Source organism: Nicotiana sylvestris, chromosome 2 (assembly GCF_000393655.2).
Source record: "Nicotiana sylvestris chromosome 2, ASM39365v2, whole genome shotgun sequence".
In the NCBI taxonomy this organism is placed as follows: domain Eukaryota; kingdom Viridiplantae; phylum Streptophyta; class Magnoliopsida; order Solanales; family Solanaceae; genus Nicotiana; species Nicotiana sylvestris.
Genome location: NC_091058.1, coordinates 174,864,328 through 174,878,346, shown reverse-complemented (window position 1 = coordinate 174,878,346; position 14,019 = coordinate 174,864,328). Strand labels below are relative to the sequence as shown.

Here is a 14,019-nt window from a genome sequence, read left to right as displayed (position 1 = left end):
GAAAAATTATACGGTGTAGTTTTCCATTAATGTAACTTTAAGATTAGAGCGAGTCCTCACAAAATCAACAGCTGCACAGATTGGTTCTCTGGGCTTTGATTACACACAGAAGCAGCGTTAGCCAATTTTCAGCAGGCTGCTAGAGCGAGCTCATTAACTATCTTCCAGCCTGCAAGAGCGATCTCAGCTATTATTACCTGAGTATGATGCAGTCACTAGGACTGAACCCACTGCATTGGTGATACCCTCACCAATTTTTACCTCCTAACACCACAAACATGAGATGGATTATAGATGCAGGACTGATTCAAACCACAAGGACACGTGTTTTTCTTATATAGTTACTGTGTTCAATCATTAACCGAATGTGTCAGAAGTCTTATCTTGCTTCAAGGACAGTGATGGACAAATCATTAACCGAACATTGTTCTGCAGATGAATTTGATTCAGCTTCATTTCTTCCTGTGAAAAATGCTGGTTGTTTCGCAGGAGGCATTGCCATACTTTCATTACCAAGCATTGAGATAATATCAGACATTGTTGGCCTATCTGCTGCACCTTCTTGTACACATAATAGTCCGACATGAATAACTCGTAATAACAGTTTAGTGTCACACACATCTCCAAGAGCTGGATCCTTCAATTCCAATGCACACCCTTCCTTCCATAATTCCCATGCCTAATCCAGAATGATCTATTATCTCAAATTTCGTAATTTTAATACTAAAACTTAAAAAGGGTGTCAAGAAAACTTACATAACCTATTAAGTTGAGTGCGCGATCAAGTTGTTTTAAGCTAGTAGTTCTATGACCACTCACAATTTCAAGCATTAAGACTCCAAAACTGAAGACATCAGACTTGATTGAGAATGCGCCTTCCATGGCGAACTCGGGAGCCATGTAACCACTGCGTAAAGACAGAAATTTCCTACTCAATCACTATGAATATTCTACATGTTTTGTGAATTGATATCAAGAAATAACACAAGTTCAACTCACTATGTTCCTACAACCCTGCGAGTCACTGCCTCCGTCTCGTTCTGTTTGAAAATTCTAGCCAAACCAAAATCAGCTATCTTGGGATTCATGTTTTCATCCAACAGCACATTACTAGCTTTAAGATCCCTATGTATCACTCTCGTTCTTGAGTATTTGTGAAGATAGAGCAATCCTTGAGCAATTCCTTCAATAATGTCAAAACGTTTCTGCCAATCCACTAGCTTCTTTCTTTCCGGATCTGCCAAAGACAGAAAGCATTTCATCAAAATTTTCGAAAACTACTTGATGATTACGTCTTTTTTTTTTTTTTTTTTTTGGAATAATAACAAACCAAAGAGGAAGAAGTCCAAGCTCTTGTTGCGCATGTACTCATATATCAACATCTTTTCATCTCCATGAATACAACATCCTATAACTCGAACTAGATTTGTGTGCTGAACTTTGGCAATTAGTACAAGCTCATTCTTGAACTCCACAAGCCCTTGACCTGATGTCCTTGAAAGTCTCTTGACTGTAACCTCTCTCCCTTCTGGAAATTTTCCCTGTCAGAGATTTTTTTTTAAAGGTAATTTCAGTTATGCAGTGATGGTACTAAGCAAGTTTTTTGGGCACATATAACATGGGTGTAAATATACCTTATAAACAGGTCCAAAACCACCCTCTCCGAGCTTGTTTTCACTCGAGAAGTTGTTTGTGGCTGCCAATATGAATCCAAAGCTATATATCTTCAAATTATGCACTTCCCTTCCATCTTCTTCTCTCAAATTTGTGTTGTTGAAGCTGTCTGACGCTTTCAACTCACGTATATACTCTTCCTCCTTTTCTTTCTCAACTGTACATGCAAGAGAAGTTTGTAGATATTTATACACGATCCACATAATTGATAAACAACATACTAGTTACTAAATCACTTTTTGGAGATTTACCTTGTAGTTTGCATCTTTTCATTATAATGTAGAAGATGAAACCAGATATAAGCAAAGGGATAACAATCACTATCCATGTCCAAGTTTTTTGTTTTCCTGCACCCATAGTGTCACACCTCCTTTTTGCGCGCCCGCCCCGAAGGATAAATGCGCGAGGGAGTTTTTCCAATTTAAGTGACAATATTCGAAATGAGATTATTTATTTGATTCAGAGTCTCCACTTGGGAAAGGTTTGGCTTTTGGTGTCCCAAGTCACCGGTTTATCTTGAATCCCAAATCGAGGAAATTTTCGACTTTTCCAAATGAAGTCTGCGAACCAGAAATTCTAAGTAAGGAATTCTGTTGACCCGAGGGAAGGTGTTAGGCACCCTCGAATCCCGTGGTTCTAGCACGGTCGCTTAAATTGTTATAATGGCTAAATATCTGATTTAAATACATGTTGTGACTTATGTGCTTTTATTAAGTTTAAACCGCTTTTATTATTATCATTTATTTTTATAGAATTGCAACGTCGTGAAAATGCATCTCGAACCACGTCACAATCAATGCACCCGTGGTCGTCGACACATTTTGACTCCGTTGAGATTCGGATTTGGGTCACATCAATGTGCACCCGTGTTTAAGAAGGTTAAATTATTAAAGGTGCGCCTAAAGCAACTAGCGTATTGTTATTTTGGGAAGGCCGTAAAATTCGCTAAACGGCCTGTCCCGAATTCTAAGTATTTTAATATATACATTTAGAGGGCCCCGCAGCTTGTGCATTTTTGTTTGTCGAGGCTCGTCTCATTTTTATTTAAAAGGATAAACCTACAGTGACTATATTTTCCTATTAAGTTCGTCTCTAAAATAAAAGAAAATCTCTTAATTAATTACATGCTAAAAACGTAACTTATTAATTATTAGTTTACGGCTAATGCGAATGGAAAATCGCGACCGAGTTTGTACAAAGAAAAACTGTTTTCATTTTTTATATTATGTTATTCAATAATACTAGAACATGGGATTGACCATGATATCGAAACAGATTAATTATTCTCCGATTAATTTAAACAAACATTATTAGATGAAGAAAGTATACATATGCAACCTCATTATCATTAATCATTCAACTACATCTTTATACGAAGAAAGAAAAATTAATATTCAAACACAAATCTAAACAGGAGAGATTCAACAGAAACAAAGCCTGATTAATATTTCATTTCTCTTCAATCCGAGAGTATACAAATGTGTACCTGGAAATGGCGGTACAAGAACAAAAGAAGGAGAAGTCAGCAGCAATAATAACACAACAACAGCAGGTTCAACAACACCGCAAACCAGTAATAACCCGTAGAATGACCCAGCAATGGATTGAAAAAAAATCAGCAATACCAAAGTGCAATCACAGTCAAAGCAGAAGAGAGATGGATACAAGATGCAGTAGTTTACTGATTTTGAATAACACTCGAGAAAAGACAAACAGAATTTATTTAAGTAGAAGTTCAAGTTGTCTTTCTCTTCTTCAAAACTCTACCACACTTCTTCAGATTTTCAGAAAGTATTACTCTCAAAAATATTCTCCCAAATAATAATCCTTTCCCTCTCTAAGTCTTACTTTTCTCTCTTTTTGTTCAAGTCTAAGTTTTTTTCTCTAAGTCTAGTCCTCTTTTAATGTCAAGAAATGACTCTATATATAGCAAGACAAATCTTCAATTCCCAACCCCCAAATTATTCCCTCAATGGCATGCTTTGCCCCACTTATTAATGTTTTCTTTATTTTAAACTTTGTCCCCCATGCCTACATTAAATAAATACCATATTCCCAACCCATTACAATATGTCCCCCATGCCTACATTAAACAAGTGCAAGATTCCTCCCCATTATGTTTTGTCTTGTCCCCCATTATATTAAACAAGTACATCAAAAACTCCACCCCATTATATTTGTCCCCCATGCTTAACATAAAGAATCAAAAATAATGTTCAATTACCAAACTACCCCTCCGACCTTATTGCAATTACCATTTTACCCCTGAACGGATTACAATTTACCAAATTACCCCCATCAGCTCTAAACACTCAATTAATCATGACTCAACCAAAATATAGTCAATATGACCAATTTCTCAACAATCTTCAACAACAAATCATATGAACACGATGAACAACACAACTCCAAATTGATGGAAATAAATCAACCATATCGGGAACCAATCCTGGTTAATTTAGACCAATCAACCATATCGGGAACCAATCCTGGTTAATTTAGACCATCAATGGATGAACAAGGATACAACAATACAAACAACAAAATACACGATTCAAATTAAATCAACAAATCACAAACAAACATAAACTCACATTAAATCACTGGATTTACACATGATCTTCAAACAAATATGAACATGAACTAAATCTATTTTTCAAACAACAAAACATGACGGATTCACATGACTCAAACAACATTAATAATTTCTGGAAAACACATAACAACATGAAACAAATTGAAGAAATAATTGATTAAATTTCAATTTGAATTCAACAATCATTAAAACTAACGAATATTTACTTAAACAATAATACAAACATGAAATAAACATGAAAAACAACTAATTAACTTCCATTTGAAATCTGAAAATTAATTTAACAAAATACATGAACAAACTAAAAATTAATTCAAACGATAAACAAAACAAACATTTGTTGATTTTAGATTCGAAAATATCAAAACAAAATACGGGTAAAAATAAAACTCAAAATCTACCAACCGGATTGAAACGAAATACGTACGGACTGTTTTGTCGACCAAAGCTTAGAACAAACGACGATGAAAACAAACTGTCCGGAACCGAGTATCGCACCAAGATAACTTGTCGCCGAAGACGACCACGAACGGACGACCAAAGAAGATGGCCGCCCGTCACAAGAAGATGGCCTGTGAAGCAGCTGGGGCGTGTTTGGTTACGAAGAAGAAACTGGCGCGGGCAGCAGTGATGGTTCTGTGAAGACGCAGCAACGGGGGGGGGATTGGGGGTTGGACAAGGCAGCAGGCGGCGCCGGGACGAGGTCGATGAAACAGAAGGCAGAAACAGTTGGTTCAGGGCAGCCATGGACGACGAACAGCTGTTCTTGAAGGAGGATAACGGAGCGAAGTAGCAGCAGCTCGGAGCATATGACTCGGTGGGGCAGCAGCTCGCGAAAACAAGCATTGGTTGCTCGAGCTGTTCGCAGTCGAAGACGAAGCAGTAATGGAGGTCGTTCGGATGGGGAAGGTGAAGCAGAAGGCACCGCAGTAGCATCTGCGTAAGCAACAATGGCGACTGGCCATGGTGAGCAGCTTGGAAATAAGACGACGATGGTCGTTTCGAAGAAGATGAAGAGTTTGAGGTGAGCAGGAGTTGGTGTCGATAGGGAGGCAGCCATGGGAGCTGCTTGTGTGGAAGGGGAGGTAGCCATGGATGGCTTGGGGTGTTTTGTGTTTTTGGAGAAGAAGAAACCAAAAATGGGGGCGGATGGTTTATGTCTCTTTTTTAGGGTTTTTTTGTTCTTTTTTTTCTTTTGTTTTGTGTCTTTGAAATGCAAGATAGGGGTATTGGGTTATGGATTGGGTTAATGGGGTGGACCGGGTCGACCCATGTGGAGATGGACTGGGTCATGGAGAAGGTTGGACAAATGTTTGGGCCTGGGGTTGAAAATTGAAGAAGTGGCCCAATCCGATTTTTATTTGTATTTTTGTTATCTTTTCTTCTTTTATTTTCTAAAACTAAATTATAAAAATACTTAAATTATTATTAAGAACTAAATTAAGTTATAAAATCGCAAATTAACTCCCAATAACAATTAACGCACAATTAAGTAATAATTAAGCATAAAATTGTTCATTTGGACATTAAATGCTAAAAATGCAAAAGATGCCTATTTTTTGTAATTTTAATTTTCGTAAAACTAATTTAATTACTAACAATTGTAGAATGAAATCCTACATGCAAAATGCGACATATTTTTATATTTTTTATTAATTTAATAAATAAGCAAACATAGGCAAATACAAATAATTATCCAAAAATATCACAAAAATACTCAAAATTGCACACCAAGGAAAATTATTTTATTTTGCATTTTCTGGGAGTATTTCTCATATAGGGCAAAAATCACATGCTTACACATAGCATTATTGAATGTTATATGGTTGACCCTTGACCTATACAATCTATATACGTTAATAAACAAGGTGTGTTACTGATATAAAGATTTACTTTTAGATGATTTTGATGAAACCAGAACATATTTTTTCACTGCGTTACCACTCTCATCGACTTGAAACTCTCCATTTCCGCTCCAAATAATGCAGCCTGTTTCAGCGCTGCTGGTGGAAAAGGACATCTAGAACCTCGCCTTGCCACATCCCAAAATGTCCGGACCCGTCAAATATTTCGACCGCAAATTTCGCATTTGACACAATTCTTGTCATAAGCGAAGATGCCAATGATGACGTATTGTTGACACTTGATGTAGATTCTTCTTGTTTATTGTCTCCCATCTTTGACACAAATATTATTTAATAGCTGACGACACAAATCAAGATTATTTCCTTTCTGGTGTGGAAGATCAGACTAAGCTGCAACCACAGAGCATACTCAGACAGAACCTTGACTCAGTTACCAAGATAAATCTTTTCTGATGTGGAAGATCAGACTATGCTGCAACCACAGAGCATACTTAGACAGTACCTTGGCTCTGATACCAATTGTTGCGGAAGCCAAATGTATATAGTGTGAATAAGTCACAACTACTATACCAAAAATTATGACAGCCACCAAATAATAAATAAGACAATAAAGCAACAATAAAGGGAACACCAGAATTTACGAGGTTCGGCTAATTTTGCCTACTCCTCGGACACAACCAATATTTTATTTCACTCCAAAAATACAAGTGAAATAATACTAAAGAGAGAAGATACAAATGCCTTAAACAGATGAGAAGGCAAATGAGAGGTGTATTTCAATCCTAAACATTAGGCCTTCTTTTATAGGGGAAAAATCCCCCCCAAACTTAACTCCCAACCAATGTGGGACTTTGGCATTTTGCCAAACTTCAACAAATCTCCACCTTGGCAAAATTCCACATTTTCAATTCTCTCTCAATAACAAATTTTGGTTGTGTCTTCATCTTCAATCTTCAGTGTTCAACAATGTTGATCAAATCCAAACAATGTTGAAACTTGACCGCAGTCACCACCTTTGTCAGCATATCAGCAGGATTCTCTGTAGTATGAATTTTCTTCACCGTGACTCCACCTTCTTCTATGATTTCTCGTACGAAATGATACCGAACATCAATGTGCTTCGTCCTTGCATGATAAACTTGGTTCTTCGCTAATTGAATAGCACTTTGACTATCACAAAAAATTGTGATACCTTTTTGTTCAACACCAAGCTCCTTTAGCAATCCTTGAAGCCAAATTGCCTCTTTCACAGCATCTGTAATAGCCATGTACTCTGCCTCTGTTGTAGACAAAGCAACTGTTGACTGCAAAGTAGACTTCCAACTAACTGGTGCCTTTGCAAAAGTAAACACATAACCAGTAGTTGATCTTCGTTTGTCCATATCACCCGCAAAATCTGAGTCACAATATCCAACTACAAACTGATTGTCTTCCTGCTCAAAAACTAACCCGACATCTACAGTATTATGAATATACCGTAGAATCCACTTCACAGCTTGCCAATGCTCCTTCCCTGGATTGTGCATATATCTGCTAATAACTCCAACAGCTTGTGAAATGTCAGGCCTTGTGCAAACCATTGCATACATCAAGCTACCAACAGCATTTGCGTATGGTACCTTTGACATATACTCTCGTTCAGCTTCATCCATTGGCGACATAGTAGTACTTAGCTTAAAATGGGAAGCAAGTGGAGTACTAACTGGCTTAGTCTTGTCATCTATGCCAAAACGTTGAAGTACTCTCTTCAAATATTCCTTTTGAGATAAACAGAGTTTCTTTGAACGTCTATCTCTAATTATCTCCATGCCAAGAATTTTCTTTGCCTCACCCAAATCCTTCATCTCGAACTCCTTCTTCAGTTGAATCTTCAACTTATCAATTTCTTCCAAATTCTTGGAAGCTATCAACATATCATCAACATATAGGAGAAGATATACAAAGGAACCATCTTTAAGCTTGTGCAAATACACACAATGATCGTATTTGCTTCTCTTGTACCCTTGCCGCAACATAAACTCGTCAAATCGCTTGTACCATTGTCTAGAAGATTGTTTCAATCCGTACAACGATTTTTCAAGTTTGCACACCATATTTTCTTTTCCAGCAACTTTGAATCCTTCTGGCTGAGTCATGTAGATTTCCTCCTCCAAGTTTCCATGTAAAAACGCAGTTTTTACATCCATCTGAACTAGTTCCAAATCCAATTGTGCTACCAAAGCCAACATAATTCTAATGGAGGAATGTTTTACAACTGGAGAAAACACTTCATTGTAATCAATTCCCTCCTTTTGAGCATATCCTTTGGCCACCAATCTTGCTTTGTAGCGAACATCTACTTGGTTAGGAAATCCTTCCTTCTTTGCAAATACCCATTTGCACCCAATTGCTTTCTTTCCCTTCGGGAGATTGGCCAATCTCCATGTATGATTCTGATGAAGGGACTGTATTTCATCATTCATGGCAATCCTCCACTTATCTTCTTCTGAACTTTGGACAGCGTCTTTATAAGTAGTAGGAACATCATCAGCTACAATTGAGGTTGCACAAGCAACCGTCTCTATGAGACGAACAGGTTTCGTTATTGTTCTTTTTGGCCTGCTGGTTGCTATTGATTCAAGTTGTTGTTGAGATTCCTGAGTTGGAATCTCCTCTACTGGCTCTCCTTCCAGAGGGTAATCTTCATTTGTTTCCTCCTCTGCTTCTTGTGTAGGAAAAATAAATTTTCCCTCAAACTCCACCTGCTTAGAAGCACCTTCATTTTGTTTGGTATCTTCTGTTACCTTATTTACCATAGCAAATTCATCAAAGGTAACATCTCTGCTGAATATTACTTTCTTTGTCATAGGGCACCATAAGCGATATCCTTTGACTCCAGAAGTAATTCCCATAAAAATAGCCTTCTTTGCCCTTGGATCCAATTTTGACTCCGTCACATGATAATATGCAGTTGAGCCAAACACGTGCAAAGAGTTATAATCTACAGCAGGTTTTCCGTACCATTTTTCAAATGGTGTTTTGCCATCAATAGCAGCAGATGGTAGACGATTAATGAGGTGACATGCATATGTAATTGCCTCAGCCCAAAATTCTTTGCCCAAGCCAGCATTGGACAACATACACCGTACCTTCTCCAGCAAGGTCCGGTTCATACGTTCTGCCACTCCATTCTGTTGTGGTGTATGTCTAACAGTGAAGTGTCGGACGATGCCATCATTTTCACAGACCTTATTGAAATGATCATTTTTGTATTCACCTCCATTGTCTGTGCGAATACACTTGATCCTCCTGCCTGTTTGATTCTCCACCATCGTCTTCCATTTGAGAAAAATTCCCAGCACTTCATCTTTGTTTTTCATTGTATACACCCACACTCTTCGAGAAAAATCATCAACAAAGGTTACAAAATAGTGCTTCCCACCCAATGAAGGTGTTTTGGAAGGACCCCAAACATCAGAGTGTACATAATCCAAAATGCCTTTAGTATTATGGATCGCTGTACCAAATTTAACCCTTGTCTGTTTCCCTTTGACACAATGCTCACAAAACTCCAAGTTGCAAGCCTTTACTCCTTTTAACAATCCTTGATCTGATAGAGTTTTCAAGGATTTTCCTCCAGCATGTCCCAAGCGCATGTGCCATAGCTTGGTTGCTTCTGCCTCTTTGTCGTCACTGGATGTTACTGTCGCTGTCCCAATAACTGTACTGCCACGATAGCGGTACATATTATTATTCTTCCGATTAGCCTTCATTACCACTAGTGCACCGGAGCATACTCTCATCACTCCATTTTCTGCAATGATTTTGAACCCTTTTGATTCTAGGGCTCCCACAGAGATGAGATTCTTCTTCAAATCCGGTACATATCGAACATCTATCAATGTTCTGATCATTCCATCATGGTTCCTTAATCGTATTGAACCAATGCCATATGAGGTAAGAGGGCTGTTATCCGCTGTGTGGATGACTCCATATTCTCCTTCTTGAAATTCCATGAACCAGTCCCTGTTGGGACACATATGATAGCTACAAGCCGAGTCCATCAACCATATGTCTGATGATGTTGATGACTCTGTTGTAACTAATGAGAAGTCTGAATCATCACAATCAGCTACATTTGAATCCATAATAGCCTTTCCATTGTTATGTTTGGCCTTATTCTTCAACTTCGGACAGTCTTTCTTCCAGTGCCCTTTTTCTCGACAAAAGGCACATTCATCTTTACTGGGTCTGGATCTTGACTTGGATCTTCCCTTCTTTGTCCTCGTTTGATTTTGAGGACGACCCCTCACAAACAGTGCTTCTCCTTCTCCGCCCTTCTGTTTTTCTCGCTTTCTTTGTTCATAGCTGTACAAAGCTGAACAAACTTCTCTGAGAGAAATTTCGTCATTTCCATGGAGTAGAGTAGTTTCAAGGTGCTCGTACTCATCAGGAAGTGACGCCAACAACATTAAGGCCAAGTCACCATCATCATAAGTTGTATCCATATTTTGCAAATCTGTGACCAACTTATTGAAACTGGTGATATGTTCATTCATCGTGGTACCAGGAACATAGGTGAAGTGAAACAGTCTCTTCTTCATGTACAATTTATTTTGACTGTTTTTCTTCAAAAATTTATCCTCCAGTGCTTTCCATAATTTACTTGCAGAAGTTTCCTTTGTGTATGGATATTTCTGCTCTCTAGCAAGGTAGGATCGAATGGTACCGCAAGCAACACGGTTGATAATTCTCCAATCTTCTTCTCCAATAACATCTGGTTTCTTTTCTTCAATGGCCAGATCTAGCCCTTGTTGAAAAAGGACATCTAGAACCTCGCCTTGCCACATCCCAAAATGTCCGGACCCGTCAAAAATTTCTACCGCAAATTTCGCATTTGACACAATTCTTGTCATAAGCGAAGATGCCAATGATGACGTATTGTTGACACTTGATGTAGATTCTTCTTGTTTATTGTCCCCCATATTTGACACAAATATTATTTAATAGCTGACGACACAAATCAAGATTATTTCCTTTCTGATGTAGAAGATCAGACTAAGCTGCAACTACAGAGCATACTCAGACAGAACCTTGACTCAGTTACCAAGATAAATCTTTTCTGATGTGGAAGATCAGACTATGCTGCAACCACAGAGCATACTTAGACAGTACCTTGGCTCTGATACCAATTGTTGCGGAAGCCAAATGTATATAGTGTGAATAAGTCACAACTACTATACCAAAAATTATGACAGCCACCAAATAATAAATAAGACAATAAAGCAACAATAAAGGGAACACCAGAATTTACGAGGTTCGGCTAATTTTGCCTACTCCTCGGACACAACCAATATTTTATTTCACTCCAAAAATACAAGTGAAATAATACTAAAGAGAGAAGATACAAATGCCTTAAACAGATGAGAAGGCAAATGAGAGGTGTATTTCAATCCTAAACATTAGGCCTTCTTTTATAGGGGAAAAATCCCCCCCAAACTTAACTCCCAACCAATGTGGGACTTTGACATTTTGCCAAACTTCAACATAACCAACTGAAATGCATCTTGAACTGACTCCAAACTTAGAGTAAAAGCCCCCGAGGCCGGAGTATAAATATTCAACCAAGAAGTTAAAGTCCAGTTCTGCTTTGTTGTAAGGTTATAACCAAGCTTCATGCCAGGCAAAAGAGAATCGGTAGGATGATCAAAGCTTTGCCATAAAGTACTATTCCGAGTTTCATCCTGAAGCACAAAATTTCCAGAATCTTCAAGTCTAGCTATTAAACTTCCTGTCAATAAAGGAGGGGCAATATTCACAACTGTCTTCCCTCCACTGGTGATTTTCAATATTCCTGTAGAATCTATGGTGAGCAATCCTGAGTTGTTCAATATAGGTGTATTCCGATTGGCTACCCATAATTTCTTATCTCGTGGATCACCTGCATACCATATTCCAAGATAACTTTCATTCGTTTCTGGGATAGAGAAAAATCCTAAGTTGAACTTTCCACCTTCTGATTCAAGTAATTGTGAGTGATTGAGTTCATCACCAGGCTTCATTGAGGTTATTGCAGCTACACATGAAAGGTTAATGACACATTTTCTGCTGCAGAATAAGGTCAAGATGAGGAAGAAGATGTAATTGGCTAAAGAATTCATTTTGGTAGCTAGAGACAAGTTGATTCAGATAATAACAATATGATCATCTCTTTAGAGTGTTTTCGGTTGTTCAAAGCCATAAGTGCAGCTCAGAATAGTCAATGATTTGAAACATTTTTCAGCAAGATTTTTTCAAGTTTTTTCTGAGTACAAATGATATCCACATGTTTCTTGTAGGAAAGCTTGTGGAAAGAGATTATCATGACTTTACATAGCAACAATTTTGACCAATTCCTATTTGGTGTTTGTTGTTTCTTCTGATTAAACTTTGACGGTCTATGTCAGTAGATTTAGACGATATTCAATTACTTTTGATTCCGATAAATAAGTTAGTATTCGATGTTTCATATTGATTAATACTCATAGAAAATTGTATTTTATTCTTTTCATGCCTAATTATTAACTTATATTTTAATATTTTTTTCATTTATAATTATCTATTTAAATCTTTGTATGGCCATATGAATATCAACTAACAAGTGTACTGCGTGAATTGGTATACACGTGCGCCATACATTATTGAGAAACTAATAATTATAAAGGTGGAAAATTTAAAAGTTAAAAGTTGAATTACTAAAATATTCTTCTAAATTAATAGTTTTATTTAGGTATTTAATAATATTTAAATAAAAGAAAATTTTTAATTTAAAGTGCCTCTTCCAAAAGTTGTCTTATTTCAGAGGGTAACTATAAATGCTAGTATTAATTTTTTCTAAAAGCAAAATATATCAAGATGATGACTTTGTGGTATAATAGAATGTTAAAATCCATTTTAAACGAGATAAACATAAAAAGGAGGAAAGACCGATCAATAAATGAAATTGCCGAAATTTTTTCCTTTGAACTGTTTGAAAGTTATCCAACTTGAGTTATGAGACTAAGAATGGTTTCTTTTCATTTTCAGGACGAAAGAAGAAAAAAATGGACACATATTTCTTTATGTTGTCCAATTGTTATTTTCTTGATTTTTAATATGTAAAAAAAGTATCACGCACATTGTTAAAAATTCTCTCAGAAAATGATTATGGGATGGATGGCTTTCAGTATTACAAGCATTTTGAGTCCCTTTTTTAATTTCAAAATGAACGGCTTTGTTGTCTAAAGAAATTTGAATCTCTTTATGTTAACAGTCGGCAATGCATTCATCATTGCCACATGGCTAAACACAAAAGAGAAATTGCACTCTTTCCTAAGTATGTAAAACGATGCAAAGAAATTTACAGGGTTTCGGCTCCTCGAAAATGACTTTAACTTCAGCAATCAACGTGATATACAAAAGCAATTAATTATTTTCATAATCATACTCATGCTGCCACAAGTTCTTTTTGTATAAATTAGCATTGGGAAATTTTTGTTGTACTTCATTATTAATTTCTTATGGTGGGTATGGATGAAAATTGATGTTTAACTTAAAGTATATATATATTTACATGTATATCGCCTCATATTTTACTTTTGTTTCGTGAATTTAAGATGTGAAATGTATTGATTTATATTAATTTGATGTGTTTTTATGTGTAGGAATGATCCGGGAGCAATCGTGGACGACAACCGATATTTGTGAAATTAGAGCCAAAACGGACGAAAACAGGAAAGTTGGGCAGTGCAGCGCCACAAGCAGCGCCTAGCCCTACCTGTGGCGCCAGAAACAGAACACTCAAGTTGGCAGCGCCGTGAATTTTCTCCAATTTCGCCCGAGACATGATTATTTCGGCCCTAGACCTGCCCAACACATATAAAAGCC

At 37.1% G+C, this 14,019-nt stretch overlaps 1 protein-coding gene across 1 annotated transcript; it reads right to left on the bottom strand.

Annotated features, from left to right (window-relative positions):
• Positions 1 to 379: 379 nt before the first annotated feature.
• Positions 380 to 12,610, bottom strand: LOC104220475 (G-type lectin S-receptor-like serine/threonine-protein kinase At1g67520). The gene is made up of 9 exons (XM_070167008.1): positions 12,128 to 12,610; positions 11,604 to 12,055; positions 6,164 to 6,290; positions 1,926 to 2,021; positions 1,635 to 1,831; positions 1,331 to 1,541; positions 1,000 to 1,237; positions 820 to 907; positions 380 to 679 (listed from the first exon to the last, which is right to left on the bottom strand). Exons 1-9 carry the CDS (start codon positions 12,273 to 12,275, stop codon positions 380 to 382), a joined length of 1,857 nt encoding a protein of 618 aa, XP_070023109.1. The 5' UTR covers positions 12,276 to 12,610.
• Positions 12,611 to 14,019: the final 1,409 nt, after the last annotated feature.